We start from the raw sequence: 15,950 nt of genomic DNA on the forward strand, positions 1-15,950 counted from the left end.
AGGGCTGATAGGCGGCAGCGTTTAGTGAAGTTGTCAAAGTGTATTTTGTCCTTTGATGCAGGTAATCTTTCCCTCAGTGAGTCTGACACAACCTCACTGACAGAACGACCTCAGTAATATTAAGAACAAGTAATCCCACAATCACTTTCATGGGATACAAAAGCGCACGACAGCGCCGAACTGATCCCAAAAGAGCTGAGAGGAAAGAGAAACTAACCACAGACAGGCTTGGGACAAGATGCAGAGATTTTTAACTAATGTTACACAGAGATGCTCTCTTATCTCACTCCGTCCATCCAGCTCACACACACCGACAAACGCCGCGCGTAAACAGCTGTTGCGCTTACCGATTCTGAGGACTTGTGCTGAGCTCAGGCAGAGCTGCGCCGCCAAGAGAAGATAGAGGAAAAGTCCCTTCCTGTCCTCCATAGTGCTCCAGGCGAACTCACCGCGGATAGCGACACCATGACAGACAGAAACAGCCTCTACCCAAGCGCTGAAACACCCGACGTGCCATGCCAGCGCGCAATCAAAGTTTCATCTCCGGTGCGATCCCTCTTTCCACTCCGCATCACTCCGTCGCACCTAATCAAAGAAACAAATGATGAGCAGCGGTCTGGTGCATCCAACTTTCCCGTACAACATCAACCACGAGACGGGTCTTCTGTATAAAAACTGGCTGCAAGAAGAAAAGAAAAAAAAAATCAGCCAGCGGTCCGTGAATTCGTCCACTTTCACTCAGGAGTCTGTGCGCCTCCGAGGCGGCAGCAGCTGGAGGGAGTGAGAGCGCGTGGATCAGTGTCAAGGAAGACGAGATGGAATCAATTTCCGGTAGGACTTTTCAAAATAAAACATACGTAAGTAATAGCCTACACCTGCGTTTTGAGATATTGTGAAAACAGATACTTCAAGGCGATTAATCAAGTGTTTTATTTCGTTATTCTACTGTCTAAAGATGTGATTTGGCGTTTGTAAAAAGTTTATATTGTAAACAGGTTTAGGCTACAGACACACTGTTTTAACTTTATTTTGTACTTTACTCCAACGAGGATAGATTTTGCGCTTTTTGTTGTAGGAAAGTTGGTCATATATTTGGAAATACAACCATCAATCAATGTTTTGTTTTGTTTTTTAATCATCTCTCCATGTAAGGGGAACCTATTTTTCACACTTGATAAACCAGCTTTTACGCTGAAGGTGCCCGTGGTCTAATTCTGGTTATCTCTGGCTAGTTTGACTCCATTCGGTTTGGATTAAGGAGCAGATGGATTGGCTGCGGTTCTCTCCACCGGTCCTGATGAGAGGAGAATAATCTTCAGGTTACAGGGCAGATGCCAGATTATCTCTCGCTGCAGACAAGCAGGGTCTTTATCTGGCTAGGTCACTGGACGCCTTCCCATCCAGTCCCAGGACTCTTGAAGGAGTGTTCAAACAAGGGCTGCAGCACATGGGAATTCATCTTCAATGATGTGAAGAGTCACCTGAAGGGTCAAACATATTCTAACATCTTCATAGAGACATGACTGAATACTGTGCCTTCATTCTTTCCATGTCTTGTCACTGGAGTAGCATTCAACATGAGGCTAGATGCATTTATTCTAGATTTGAATGTCTCTCTTGTTAACTCTGGACTCTTGACATTTGGATTAGGTGAAGAGTCCCGGTGCCAGCCCTCTCACAGCCTTTCTCTCCTCAAGCAGAATCCGGATCATGTCGGAAGTGACATTTTGTTTATCAGTGTTTGTGAGCTCCATCAAAGCCGGGAGCCAAGTGATCTGAAAAAAAAATATATACAAAAAACCCTGCCAACCTGGGTCTCTGACAAACAGCCTATAGACAAACTTTTAATTAACTCAGAAAATGACCATCCAGCCTCTCCAGAAGGAGTCCTTGGGCAACCGTCCTACCACTACACTCGCCTGATATGAATACAGAGCAGAGAGTCTGTTTAGTGCCATACATGTAAATGTCTGCTAGAGCTGCAGAAATACTTCACACTGAATGAAACAATACATCTTGAAAACAGAAAATATTATGTAGGAGCTTTATGGACACTGGAAATGAGTTTTTTTCAGACATTGTTGATGCATTCTGGTTTGCAAATTGAATTTCAAAGGCATTTAGTCTGGTATATAATTACATCTAACGGATGTTTGAATTTAAATGAGATGTATTTTTCTTTATAGCACAGCTGCCACGGTTTTACTGAATCAAGGCTCTACTTCCTTTTAAAGTTTTAACTGCCTCCACTCTCCGAATATTTGTTCAGTTATCCATCAAAATTGCTTCTGATCATCTATTTCATCTTTTGCAATGCCTTAAATTGGACATAATACATTTCAGGACTGTAATTCAATCTGCAAATCGGTCTGGCATCAATCATTTTTTATTTTATCAACGGTGTGTGGTCCAATAACTTCAGTGAGGCAGTTACGGTGTTAATAGAAACGCTGGGTGTCTCTGTGAGGGAGAACCCTTGGTTACTTTGACTGCAGAATCACATGTGCAAAGCATAAAATAATAAGCACTTTCACACAAAACTAAATTTAGAAAATTTATTTTAACATAAAAATGATGATACTCCACAGTTTTATGTACGAACACAGTTTGAAAAGTACAAAGGAAGGAGTCAAAGGGGGTCTCACAGGACTTGCCTCCAGGTCAGGTGATTGTACCTCACAATCTGAACGTCCTTACTGGGCACCATCACCCCAGTAAGCTAAACTCTAAGAAACCAGCATCATAATAAAAAGACAACATCCAAAGTGTATCGTTTCTCCTCTCACTCTGAATCAGAGCAGCTCACAGACCCCCCCGGCCCCCCTCACAGTTGGGTATTAAGTGTGTGCTCGATACATCCATTAAGGTGCGCATGACTGTGTTGATCTCAGCAATCAGCGTGGTGTTGTGATGACAGTGAAACAGCACAGCCTGGTGGATACAGGAAAAAACGCAGGCAGGATTGATGTCATGGATGTGAAGTCTGTCTCTGCAAGCTTCTTTGTGGTTGTGACGCCGCTTGACCTGACGAAAGGTCAAAGCAGCTGGAGAGAGCAGAAGAAGAAGTCTGAATCGGTCAGAAGACGACAGGCCGACTGAATGAGTCGGTACAGTCACTGACATGGCTCTGTTGAATACCTCTTTTCAAAACAAAGACAATTCAAGTAAAACAGGATTTTTGTAGGAATTATGTAATATATCAAGAATATGGAGAACAAGGGGTGAGAAAGGTCCAGTATATTAGTGACCTTACGGAATCCATCAGTTAATAAAATGGCAATGGCATTTTATTTGAGCAACAAAAGTAAAGAGTGGACATTCATGTGAAGGGCAGCGCTGGCTCTCTCACAAGCCTGTTTCTGGCACCAAACACACAAAAGGTGGTTTGTAACACTGGGCAGCTGAACGTGGTGTAAACATTAAACATGACAGTAAAAAGGCAATAATTAAATAAGGAATAGGTAGACGCATCTGTGGTCCGAGCCATCTTCCAAAAAAGCATATGCTAGGAGATAAAAGTGAGCTTCAAAACATTTCCACACAAGAGGTTCACAGCACTCTCCTGTCCTCCTCCTGACTGTACACCGATGTGCAGCTGATATTAAGTTAAAATGATAACGAGCACGATAAAGCTAGTTGGATCTCACCATCTTTTATACAGCAGTCGTTAAGCCAAAAGCCCCTGAAGAGAAGTTCAGTAACACACAGCCCTTGAGTGTTGAAATACAAACACAGTTTCTGAGTCAAAAAAATAGAACACCCACATTCCTGTGTTGAAAAATAGACATTTCTGGCCACCAGGTCAGGGTTCAGTGATGACGTTGCTTCGGTACAATGTGTGCATGGTACAGTAGCTGCCTGCAGTCTCTCGTGTCGGTGCATCCTCTGCACTTACAGTAAACAGACACACTTGCTTGTTTACTAGTGTGTACATGCAGTGCTGCTCATACGTTCAAATGCAATTCCACAGGTGTGTGTGTGTGTGTGTGTGTGTTCATAACCCTGTATTCTTTCTGTTCCTCTTTGACGCAGTTCAGGATGAGAATCTCGCGGTCTCAACAAACGAAGCTGAGGACATTTTACTTCTCCTTACTCACTCAGTGTGTCAGTACTTTAGGATTGTCAGAACAGGGGAGATACAGGTGAGGTGGGAGGAAGAGTGTTGGGATACAGGAAGGACTGGCTGAGGTTTAATACCTTCTATACACATTTTCTCCTATTTAAAGCTTGTATCCAGTCTCTCTCCCATGTTCTTGCACGTTCTTCATCTCGTCTTACTCCCAATCAGAAGACGTCGCTGTTGCACCCATTGGCAAAGTCGTCCCGCCGCACCCAGATGACGTCATGGTCCTTGTTTGTGGCCCCTTCCACAGCACACTGCTTCAAGGGGGCGAGCTTTATGTTTGGGGTTGCACAGCGGGATAGAGAGACGCCACAGGAGGTAAAGGAGTCTACTGAGCCTGAGTCATCACCGTGCTTTATTCGATCAACTGCATCCTCCTGCATCGAACTCATCGCTCGCCCGTTCAGGCTCTGGCTCCTCACCTCTCCGCCCTGTAGGTCGAGTCCCTCCATCTTCCCGTCCAGGTCGGTCGGTTCTGCCGACGCGGTTCGGACTGACTCGCAGTAGTCGTCGTCGTCGCTCAGAATGTCCGTCTCCTTCACCTGCCCCGCGTCGATGCCCTCCCCCTGGTCTTCATAGCGACCCAGGTCAAACTGCTCTTCCACCCAGCGGTCTGTGTCCTCTCCTTGAGCTTTGTGGGATTGGAGAAGAGCATGCTGGGACAGCGGCGGGTAGGACAAGTGTTGGGAGGGGTCCGAATCGCTGCCGTTGTTGTTGTTGCCATGGAAAACCAGGTCGGTATCGATGGTGAAGCGGTTCCTCACCAGCTTCCTGCGGGCTAATGTTCGTGATGGAGCTGATGCTAAACAGACAGAACAGAGGTCATTTCATCTTGGTACTGTCGTGTACAAACATTGTTACTGACAAAGTAAGTCTGCAGAGTTCTTTACACAACATGTGTTTTTCTTTGTAATAACGGCAAAATAAGGTTCCTGTGTGCTAGAAGCTGCACATGAGTTTTGTCACCTGCTCTGTTCATGGTGGGCCGCGCCCCTTTGAGGGCACACAGACGTTTGCCCCCAAATGGGACGTACTGCTGGTTGGGTGGCAGAGACTCTGTCTTAAGCAGCTGGCGGCGCTGCTTCTCCCTTAGAATGGAGTGGACTGCTTTCAGGAAGTCCTTCTTACTGTCTGGAGAACTGCAGATTGGACAAAAGGAGAAGAACTTAAAATTAAAATACAAGAGAAGGGTCTCCGTTCAGTATCACATACAGTTGAGTATATATCAAAAAGGATCAGCAGAGAACAGACACAATCTGGTTTATTCATGTTTTACACAGCATCCCCACCTTTTTAAAAACTGACATGTTTTGAATACATGTGTACAGTTTTTGAAAAATAAAATAAAAAAAAAAACTCATACCTGCAGCACAACTGGAAAGTTCTCTCGGGTCTTCCTTCAGATTCGGACCTTGTGTGAACTATCTCGCACACTGGCGTACCCTCAGAGTCTGAGAGCAGGGAGAGAAGAGAGATGTGATCTACAAGTATAAAGGCATTCAGTTAATTTCCACCATCAATTTCTTTCCCTTTAAAAACAGGCCATTAGGCAGATAAACGATAACACTTGAGCTGAATTGCCAGAGGGTGATTTAAGATTGGTCTGGGACAGAAATAGGATGAGAAAGATTGCATGCAGACCCACTAATAGGTATTCATCTATTTTGTGTATATAAAGGGTTATCATTTATTTTCTGACGGGTAGAAATGTAGAAACATTGAGCGGGCTTTGAAGCCGCTGTCAGAGAATATTGAGTCATCTGAGACTTGCAGCATTTAAATGATCCATGCTATGACCTCAGCATATAAATACAGAGTACATTTATTCCTAAACAACATCATGATGGAGGCTTATGGGCACTTTGAAGTGATGGGCACATCTAGTGGGAAAGGAAAAGAAATCTTGTTCAGACACCGTGAAGTCCAATATCTCCCTTGTGAGGATACATCACTTTGGTAAATTACACCAACCTTTGGTGTAGATTCAGCAGAATAATGTGTGTGATACATTTATGTATGCATAAAGCACAAAATCAAAAATCCCTTCACTTTCCCCACTCGACAGATTTTCATTATGGGGACATCTGGCTGACTGACAATATTGATTTTGAGGTCTATGCTTCCCTGGCAAGACAAATTAGGAGTCTCCACATGGTGCCTCAAAGAGCTTTGCCTAAACATTTGAATTCTTGTACAATGCATATTTTAGAGTAATGACCGGATAATTAACACGTTTCTCTGATGCAATTTGTTCCTACAGGTCGTTTATTTCAAATTATGCTGCAGATTTCAGTGACTGAATACTTAAGAAAACCTTAAAGAAAAAAAAAAGTATCAGTGAGTTGGCACCTAAATTAAACAATTTATCTATTTCTTTTTTTCTTTGTTTTCCAGAAGAGTCAACTAGACTGGGAGAGAAAAAAGTGAGGTAATCCCTTGAGTCACCATTTACAATGCTAGAACTGATCCCAACAGTAATCCTAGTTTCCGGTAGACCAAACCAGACCTCAAAGTGTTCATGACACCCGGAGGGATGGTGACGCATGACTGAAAATTACATTTGCCTCATGTTACTGTATTTATACAGACTTACTTGCAAGGGCGCGGACTTGCAGAGAGTCTGTTGCGATCATGTGACGGAAACGGAAAGGATCTTTGTCATCAGTCACAGACGCGCGGTGAGATCCACCCTGAAAAAGAGAGAGCCTGGTTGGATATCTGACGCACAACCGCTGCAATACATCAACGTGACAGCAGAGAGCACAAGAGGGGTTTAACAGACACAAGCATGCACTGTACTGAACTGTACAAGGGGAACAGTAAAGTGTGCGTAGAAGGTCTCAGTCTATTCAATCGCCAATAACTACTCTCATTCAATCCAGCCTATTGGATGTCAATGTGCCATCCAAAAAATTAAATAAATAAAATGTTATTCTAAAAAAGCACTTCAGAGGAAGCCCAGTCCACACAGTGCATCCCTCCAACGCAGCGTGTCTCTGGACTAATCAACAGAAAATGAGAAAAAAATAATACTTACGATTTTTTTCCTGTGCTTGGAGCAGTCTTTGTATACAAATACAACCGCTGTTTTGAACACTAGATGAGGGCAAGAGAGAGATGAAGAGGAAAATGAAAGAAACCATTAGGAGGGTCTGAGCTCCTTCATCGCATACATCAAAAGGACATTTCATTACCCGGTTTTCTACAGTGACAGCTTGATGCAGGATGGCAGTGGATGCTTTTAGTTACAGCTTTTGAGGAAAAATAGCCGCACACTACTGTCACACAATATCAGCAGCGCAAAAGATGGAAATGGACCGAAGTCACACCATTGCATGCACAAAGCACCAACCCCGTTCACTGCAGCCTTGCCGGGGAAAGCCTTTATACTGTGCAGATATAATATTTATTGCCAAAAGTGTCTGGGCTGAGTAAAATCTTAAGACAGAGGGCACTTCTGGGTATGTGATCCCATTAATGTAACTGTAACATGCTGCACTTCACATGAAAAGTACAGAATAATGTGGAGATCCATCATGTAATATGCTCGACCGGGTTTTCCTTTTACCGAGTCTATTTCTTCACCATCTGAAATAGCACCCAGCATCACACTGTGCATGCTGCACCACACTATGCGTGACAGCATTATGTGGGATACAGTTGGAAAAGGGGCCATGTGCTTCTATACAGTACGCAGTGTTTCTCTACAGCAAAGAATATTAAAAACATACAGAATCAGAGTTCATTTTGTTGCTGGAAAAAGTGTAACTGCATATCTGCGGTATCTGGAAAATGTCTGTTATTCATCTATAACAAAGCATCACACACTGTTTTTCTAGTTAAACCCTGATAGATGAGCGCTTTACAGATCATCTCTCTGAAATCCTGCAGATTTGACGGGATTTTCGAAGTTACATAATGTTTCGACCAATCCTGTGCACAAAGATGCAAAAAGGCACAACGTAATCAATTTTGTAGATATTCGTATTGAAGTGTTTGACTTGAAATTTAAGACAGAGGAACCTTTTCATAACTAAAAACTGTACACCAAGTGGACAGTTTATCAGATGCATTGAAACCAAGAAAGGTAATAAATTCTAACCTTCTGAAGCATCTATTATGACTTCGGTATGATATATTAGGATAAATTTCATACTTATAAACGCATGAAGTATACTTCTAGTCTTGCTTTAGGAAATGAAATAGAATTAAATCAAAGAAAGGTACATATAAAGAAAGGTATATATAAGGAAAGGTGATCATAGGGTAGAATCTATTCCACCATGTCATCCAAAAGCCACATTAATCCTCACCAAAAGCAGCCAAATCAGGGTCTTTTTTGCTCTTGACTAAAGAGGCTGGAGGGTTGATCCACACCACAGTAGAATGTAACAAAAGATCTCCCATCGAGAGGTCAGCCACCTGAGATAAACAGAAGTAATAAAACAGATTGTGAAATCATCATTGCAAAATCTATTGGATTCACACTGCATGAACCTTAATGAAACGGGTGACATCATGTTTACCTCTTTTTTATCCGCAGTCTGTTCATTGATGAGCTGGTCGAAAACAGCTCCGTACTCCTCATGAAGCTTTTGCATCTCATTGATGTGACTCGCAACTTTGTTCATGGCCTTCATCGCAACTGAATGAATGACAAACATTCATCATAATTACAAGAAATTATTTTATTCTCATTACTTACAGTTCCATGGAGTATAGATTATATTATACCATGTTACATCAAAGAGTAAAAGAACACCGGCTTACCGTCCAGGTGGTAGTGTTCCTCACTCTCAGGGTCCGTGAGGGAGTACAGCTCCTTCAGCAGCAGGGGGTACTTCAGGACCCTCTGGATGGGTTTGATCAGGTAAGACTCCAGCGTGGATGAATGTTGCTGTCTGGGGTTTCTCTCAGCCAGGAAAGCCTTGAAATCTGGGTCGGTCTTTGCTGGAGGAGCAGAAATGTGAGCATTCACTCATTTTCGCACAGGGGGCAAGGAGACACGCTGCTATAGCTGCAGGGCATGTGACTCAAACAACACGCTTCCTTTACTACAGCAGCCCCTCAGCTATCAATATGCCACTGATGGTAGAGAGCAATAAACTACTATATAACCAGCAGAGGAGCAAGTGGTGGCTGTTTGCCAATTAGGAATGTGTGTGTTTTTACCTTTGGCCAGGACCTTTGGGACCTTGGTATGGCTGGCACAGAAGGCGCTGTAGATCTTAAAGCGATCGGCATAATACAGGAACGAACCACCCAAGGAGAACAGCACTTTCTGTGGACACAAACATTCATGTTACGAGATATCTTAGCTTTTCATCAAGGCTGCGCTACAGTAAATGGGAATTATTTTTTTGAGTAACAGCAAAACAAATATCTCAACTGTGTTTGATCCCTTTAGAGTCAAAGTGAAGCAAGTATTTTGTTTGGGAGTTCCCCAGCAGTTCCAGAAATGTAAATACAGTGAAATTTATCGTTTGTACTGCTGAGGCTGGCCAAAAGGAGTCAGAGCAAACACATGTCGGCACAGCTGCTACAACACCCTGAGCCAAGTTAATGAACTATCCCAGTAACAGCCAGTTCTGAACAGCAGCAACCTAGTGAAATAATCCTGAAGCCAGACAAAATTATTACAGGATTACAAACTGAATGATGCATTGGGTGCAAGGGATCAACCTTGCCTCACCTTAAATTGCTCCACTCTTTCCAGTCTGTCCAGATCCGGCACCAGTCTGATTCCATCTTCCAGCGTCTGGAGAAACTCCACCTGGAACTCCACCATCTCCCTGAGGTTACCGAACAAAACGTCCAGCTGCGACAACACACACGCACGTCATTCTGACACTGCTACCACCTTAAGAGCACTGTCACGGTTAATGTTATACAGTATCTACAACAATTCATACACGGTTTTTGACTCTTTGATTATGCAAATCAGGTAGAAAGTACCTCATCCTGCATAAGGAAGCTCTCTTTCTGCAAAGGTGTCAGGTAGCAATCTATTAGGCACCTCAGGTCCTGAAAAAGACACATGAACATGAAAGGAACACGAGATCAGGCAGTGATAAGACGTTCCAGGAGGAATGAGGAAGGGCATACGTAGGCGTCTATCGATGTTCAGGCTGTTTAATTTGGAGTCATTACTGAGGATTTTACATAACAGAAAGAAATCAGCTCCCACAAGTATCAACATAACCCACATGGCATGAAAAGAATGCCAGCACTATACGCCTTTCGTAATGATCATGACGCTCCCTACAACAATAACAGCATGCGGTTTTAGCAGAAAAGTCTTGATTATGAGACTGTGTGTCCTTCAAACAGACACAAATGTTGATGACTCACTAGGCATCGATTTGTACGTTACAGATCGTCTGAAACAAATCAAAACATTCCGGGAGAGCTTCCACTGACTTTGACATAGGTCTTCTCCGTCTCCACCAGCTCATTGATGACCTTGCGGAGTTTGTCTGCGTGGGAGAGCTGTCTCTGGGTGGCGGTGCCTGCTGTGGGCGGGAAAGCTGACACGGGGCTCGGGGACAGGGATGACGAAGACGACGATGAGGAGGATGACATGGGGCACTCCAGGGGATTCATGTCGTGGAGACTGCGGCAGAAAGCAGTGACTTGCTCCGTGCTCTGCGTAAAAAGAGATAAAAACACCAACGCGTCACATTCTATGCATTTGCCGGGATGGTTTTTACGGGTCAGTTTACGTGCGAGAAAGCTGCTGATGGATGCATTTTTGACATTTTTAAAAAGTATGTGTTCTCCTGTGAGCTACTGCAGGCGGAAAGAGAAAAACAACAGACGCTGCTTCACAAAAAAAAAAAAAAAAATTGGATGTAGGCTCGTGTAGAGGATGTTACATACACCACTATTCATAATGCTCATACACAGACACCTGCAACAAACTGGAAAATATGCGCTACCAACAATGCATCAGTGCATTCTCTCTAAACCTGCCGTAACAACACCCGCTTATGTGCCAAATTACCGAGCAAGAGGAGACCTGCCAGGTCAAACTGGTGGTACGTAATGTAAAAAAATAAATAAATGAAGTAAAAAATAGGGGTTCATCCCCTCTGCCTCTCTTTGGCTACACAGTCCAACATTTGGAAAAAGCTCAGATGACTCATCTTACATACTGATGTGCAACAACAGTTTAAGAAGGACAGACTGGAACCCACACAGGAGCGTACACAGTAAAGATCGAGAGGTTTCGTCCACGTCTGAATGTTTCTTTCATAGTCCCAAGGCTGCGAAGGTGAACAGTGCGTAGGCACCAGAGATGGAAAAATAGAGAGAAAGTGACATAGGAGCGTCATCAAAAGTGAGAGGCTGGATGTGTGGAGGCAAATCTGTAATGTACTGTGAGTAATACAGCAATACCTATTCCCACACTACCAAAAACAATTATTCATCTTTCTAATGTCTGTAAATACAGCCTGATTAATTTATTTGCTATGGTCAAAAATTCCATTATCTGTGGATTCTAATCAAGCATCAGTGAATCTGTGGTTTCATGGGATTGTTTGCAAGCCGAGCCCAGGCAGGATGCTGCTAGGACTGTGAGGTCTGTTGAGAGAGTGAGAGAGATGCACATTTTCATCTTTTCACTGTCTGTACCCCATCAGAACTAGTAGATTAAGACAATTAGAGAAAAGAATCTCCTTGAAATGTGGGAGAATGAATGAGCTCAGCCCACACACTGAACACTAATTGCAAGAGATCCATGCTCCACGTCCCATTTAATGGAGCTCCTGTCCAAGACCAACACTGCACGCCTGCTTCTAGCCTTAACAAAACTCATTACCATCAATAACCCTAATTAAACTGTAACTGCCTTTCATAAAAGCTTTGCAGAAATTAAAAGGTTTGATTTGATAAGGCAGGAGAAATACTGGGCACTTCCTTTCTTGTGAGGCGTCTTAAAAATCAAACAAACAAGTGCAATGAAACCACCACAAAGCAGCACAACTAGACACAGTGAGTCAACGTAGAGGATCTCTGTTGTGTGCAGCTGATCGGGTGATGGAAGCCAAAATGTCCACACAAAGCACAAAGCAGAAGCAATCATCATTTAGTTTGATGGGATTAATGCTCCTAAATCAGTCCTGCAGACATAGAACTGCTTTATGCAAATGTGTGTCAAACAAACATCCCTCATCGGCGTGGAGTCAGCGAAAATGTTTATCAATTGTAATCTGTGATAAGACTGTTTGTGTGCTTCTGCTTGCTGATTTACAGACAGCTGGTCAGCCGGGGACATGGCTTGTCTTTGCTGATTCCACGGCTTGTCTCCTGTTGGGCTGCAGCAATGACAAACACAATTTTCCATTGTGGTATTCAAACCGGTTTTCGCAGCGCTGCCGGACGCACATGCACACACACGTTTTGACGCACATGCTGCCGCTCCTCCCATCGAGTCAAGACGAGCTCCTTGAGTCACTACAGGGAAAACTACCACACAAAAAAAGTAAGTCAAATAATGTACCCCATCATAACGGATTAAAGCTAAAGTCACCCACAGTGCACTGAGAACGTTGCTTACAGCAAGTCAGATATGTTAGAACATCTGAAAAAGTATGATTGACTTTGCGGTTGACATTATGTTACATGAACAAATAAAAAATGATGCACGATCAATGTGCAAACAGCAGCGCTGATCCACACTGTATGCTGCCTGCTTCTATACACAAGAAACAGAGCAACGACATTGACAGTCTCGCCACTGGTAAGCGAGGTCTTGCCCTCGACAGCCAGAGGAATTAGCGACAGCCAAGTGACAGATGGAGCAGCGACAGAGACGGATGGCAGTGGGAGATGGAGACAGAGGGACAGGGTGGAGAAGTGTTGGTGGAGCATTAAGGCTGCTTAATGCTCCACCAACACTACTAATCAAGAAGTGAAGTACGACAACTTTTAATTCGGCGGCTTGTTGATAAATGATGATACAAAAAAATGCTGATACTTGTCAGTAATTTGACTTTTTTGATTTTAAGGATTAAGATTAACGAAGTGATGCCACCACAATGTGTGATCAGACAAATATTACATTAATTGTTACACACACACACACGGCTCACCAGCTGTAACATATCATAGATGGATTCGGTCGAGTGTTTGGAGTTCCTCCTCCTCCTCCTCCTAAAGGCTGACATGCTCGCAGGTCAAACACAGTTCAACGAGAAGTCAGGTGTCCCTTTTCCTGTCCAGGCAGCCTCTGTTCCTCCGTGCCGCTCAGTACCAGGGGGATTTGTTTTCATCTTCCTCCGAAAGGTGCGTCTGGTACGGTGCACTGAGCAGGATGTATGGATCTTGAACGTGTCCAGCCAAACTGGTCAGAAGTGTAAAAGTAAAAGCCTGCTGTTCAACACTGACCCTGCTCTGCGAAACACTGCTGTGGTGGAAGCTAGACAAATAGGTCATTACACAGATTGAATAGATGCTGCAATAAACAGCAGCGCTCTCGTGTCACCTTATCCCACAGCGTCTATCTAATCAGTCTCTCTTTCTCAATCCGCCTGGATTGCCTCCGCATGCCCCCCTGTCATCTCCCCGCTTGCACTCTTCTTCTCTGTCCCTCCGTCTTTGGTGCCTATCTCACTTCTGCCCAGGTGTTCGAGAGCAGCAGCGGGGTGGAACGCAACATTAAACAGCAAGATCAAACATCACATCCTCATGAGAGATGGAAGAAAAGAGGGGAGGAGAGAGGAGGGAGGAGAGAATGGGAGGTGAGGAAGCGGTGGGTGGCGAGAGCCAAGCACTCCAGCAGGAAAAGACAAAAGGCATGTGGCTTCTCTCTCTCTTTCATCACAGCCCAGAGAGACTTATGTCACAACACTTGAGAAGGACAGCAGCGTCATTAAACCAACGGTGAATTTGATGGATTAGAGCTCGCTCTCGTGCCTCAACACGCGTCTCTCAAATGCCCCAAGCATCAACTCTGTGTGCCAACGGCACAATGCAATCACTTTCAGAAAGACCGCGTGAGCAAAGGGAACAAATCTGGACACCAATCTGGATCAAGATGTACCCAGCAAAATAAACGCCCTGACGTAGAACACATCTCCCTCTGGCAGCCAAAGCAGCTTGAAGTGAGTTCTGCATTTGATGCAGGTCTGACTGAAGGTTCAAACTGTCCTACAACACTTGCTGCCATCCAAAGCCTGACATCCACTTTGCAGCGTCGCCCTTGTCATCCAAGTGATGCCTCGCAAAGCCACACCTTCCGCAGCACTTTCCTGAGAAACACGAGTTATGTAATATGTGCTGCAACAAGACCAGCCTTAATTCTGATTGATTAGCTGATCAGAGAACGGAGATAAGAAAAGAATGCATGAAGGGAAGGATTTTCCTTCCTCCAAAGCGTGAACACCAGCAGGATTATAGCTGCATCTCCACACATTTGCGATAAAAAGCTTAGTTGAGTAAGATCTTTGAAAAAAGGTCCTGTCAAAACTTCAAGAAGAAATCTTCTCAAATGCAAGTGTGGTTTTGATGATGCACTTCCAAGTCTGATAAAAAAAGGACCTTTTTTGTTAAATCAGTTACCAGCAAATGAGCACACGTGTACACACAGATAGACTTACACACATGCAACACGCAGAGCTTTGACCTCATTCATGAGAAACACACAACAGCCTAGGGAGGAAAAACAAACAGTAAGTGTTGGGAGGGGGGTGGAGTAAATAAAGAAGGCCATGGCCACAATACCTTTACTCTTGTCAATCCAATACATTCCAAAACCCAGAGGTGACTCCTCACCCTTTTACAAAATGTACTACATTGGAGATCCGCCCTTCAGACCAGTAACGCAAGTGTAGCATGAGGGAGGAGCGTGGAGGCGAGCCCAGACCTGCTCTCACACCCGTCAGCTGAAACCATGTACAGCGAGTGCCAGGATAAACACAGCTTCCACATATTCACACACTAGTTGGCATACAGGAACACTTCACAGCTATTTATCTTTACACACTTGGTGTATTGCATTCTGGCATGTAAAAATCTACATATGTATAAGTGAAAAGAAATACAGGGAGTTTTAACTGGCATGTGCTCCGTATCTCATCCCTCCTCGGACATTGTTGCTCAGACAGAACAGGCATGTACTTGTGAACGCCAGTGAATGCCGAGAGGAGGAAGGGAGAGTCTTAAAGTTCAGTTTCATCTGAAATCAGGGAAACATGCAAATCCATAAATCCCTAAGAGGAATGATGGGATATATACGCGGTGACACAGAGCGACTTTAATCATTTAATCTCAAGGGAAAGGATGATTATGTTATGACATGAGTCTTCACAAATCTATGCATGAACATTTAGACTTGCAAGCTTCTTCCTGCAAGTCTGGGAGGTTATGAGGGTGAAGCGAGCGTCAAGAGTAAGAGTTTTGTTTCTTTTGGTTAAAGCAGTGGTGACTAATGACAGAACGTAAGAAAACTTAGGTTTGTGCATTTAATTTGAATTGTAGGCTACATTATCATATATTACAAACACGAGGAATTATTAATATAATAATAAATGGTTGAATACTGACATATTCCAGTCAATTATCATACTTGATACATTTAGAACCAGATCTGCTCTTGGTTGCATGCGTTGCATGAGTTGGAAACCTTGTTGTTTTGGAGTCCTAATGAATCAGCACAGTGCTCCCTCCAGTGGAGGACTGTGAAATGACAGAAACAACTAAGACAAAGCCAGAGGGCCTGATTAGATGGAAGAGGCAAGTCAAACGGTGAGAGGATCCTAAAAAAGAAGATAGATTTACAGCACTAACATTACGGATTCTTAGTAGTCAGTGACTAAATTAAACA

At 43.7% G+C, this 15,950-nt stretch overlaps 2 protein-coding genes across 6 annotated transcripts in view; both read right to left on the bottom strand.

Moving 5' to 3' along the window:
• The window catches only part of grik1a (glutamate receptor, ionotropic, kainate 1a), a 33,379-nt gene extending 32,950 nt beyond the window's left edge, over positions 1-429 (bottom strand). For both annotated transcript variants that reach the window (XM_041953067.1, XM_041953066.1), the window contains exon 1: positions 348-429. In XM_041953067.1, coding sequence (XP_041809001.1) covers positions 348-429 — 82 coding nt within the window. The remainder of the gene's footprint in view (positions 1-347) is intronic.
• A 2,112-nt stretch (positions 430-2,541) lies between these two features.
• LOC121616985 (T-lymphoma invasion and metastasis-inducing protein 1-like) overlaps positions 2,542-15,950 on the bottom strand; it is a 55,059-nt gene continuing 41,650 nt past the window's right edge. For 2 of the 4 annotated variants that reach the window (XM_041951924.1, XM_041951923.1), the window contains exons 18-29: positions 10,544-10,768; positions 10,079-10,147; positions 9,816-9,941; positions 9,296-9,404; positions 8,894-9,073; positions 8,650-8,768; positions 8,437-8,545; positions 7,161-7,219; positions 6,717-6,813; positions 5,487-5,574; positions 5,090-5,262; positions 2,542-4,925 (exon numbers count right to left, since the gene is read on the bottom strand). In XM_041951924.1, coding sequence (XP_041807858.1) covers positions 4,285-4,925; positions 5,090-5,262; positions 5,487-5,574; positions 6,717-6,813; positions 7,161-7,219; positions 8,437-8,545; positions 8,650-8,768; positions 8,894-9,073; positions 9,296-9,404; positions 9,816-9,941; positions 10,079-10,147; positions 10,544-10,768 — 1,995 coding nt within the window. In that variant the 3' untranslated portion in view covers positions 2,542-4,284. Of the gene's footprint in view, positions 4,926-5,089; positions 5,263-5,486; positions 5,575-6,716; positions 6,814-7,160; positions 7,220-8,436; positions 8,546-8,649; positions 8,769-8,893; positions 9,074-9,295; positions 9,405-9,815; positions 9,942-10,078; positions 10,148-10,543; positions 10,769-13,218; positions 14,334-14,848; positions 14,906-15,950 lie in introns of those variants that run through there. The other 2 variants (XM_041951926.1, XM_041951925.1) reach the window with 2 other exon arrangements.

This window comes from Chelmon rostratus, chromosome 14 (genome assembly GCF_017976325.1).
Source record: "Chelmon rostratus isolate fCheRos1 chromosome 14, fCheRos1.pri, whole genome shotgun sequence".
In the NCBI taxonomy this organism is placed as follows: domain Eukaryota; kingdom Metazoa; phylum Chordata; class Actinopteri; order Chaetodontiformes; family Chaetodontidae; genus Chelmon; species Chelmon rostratus.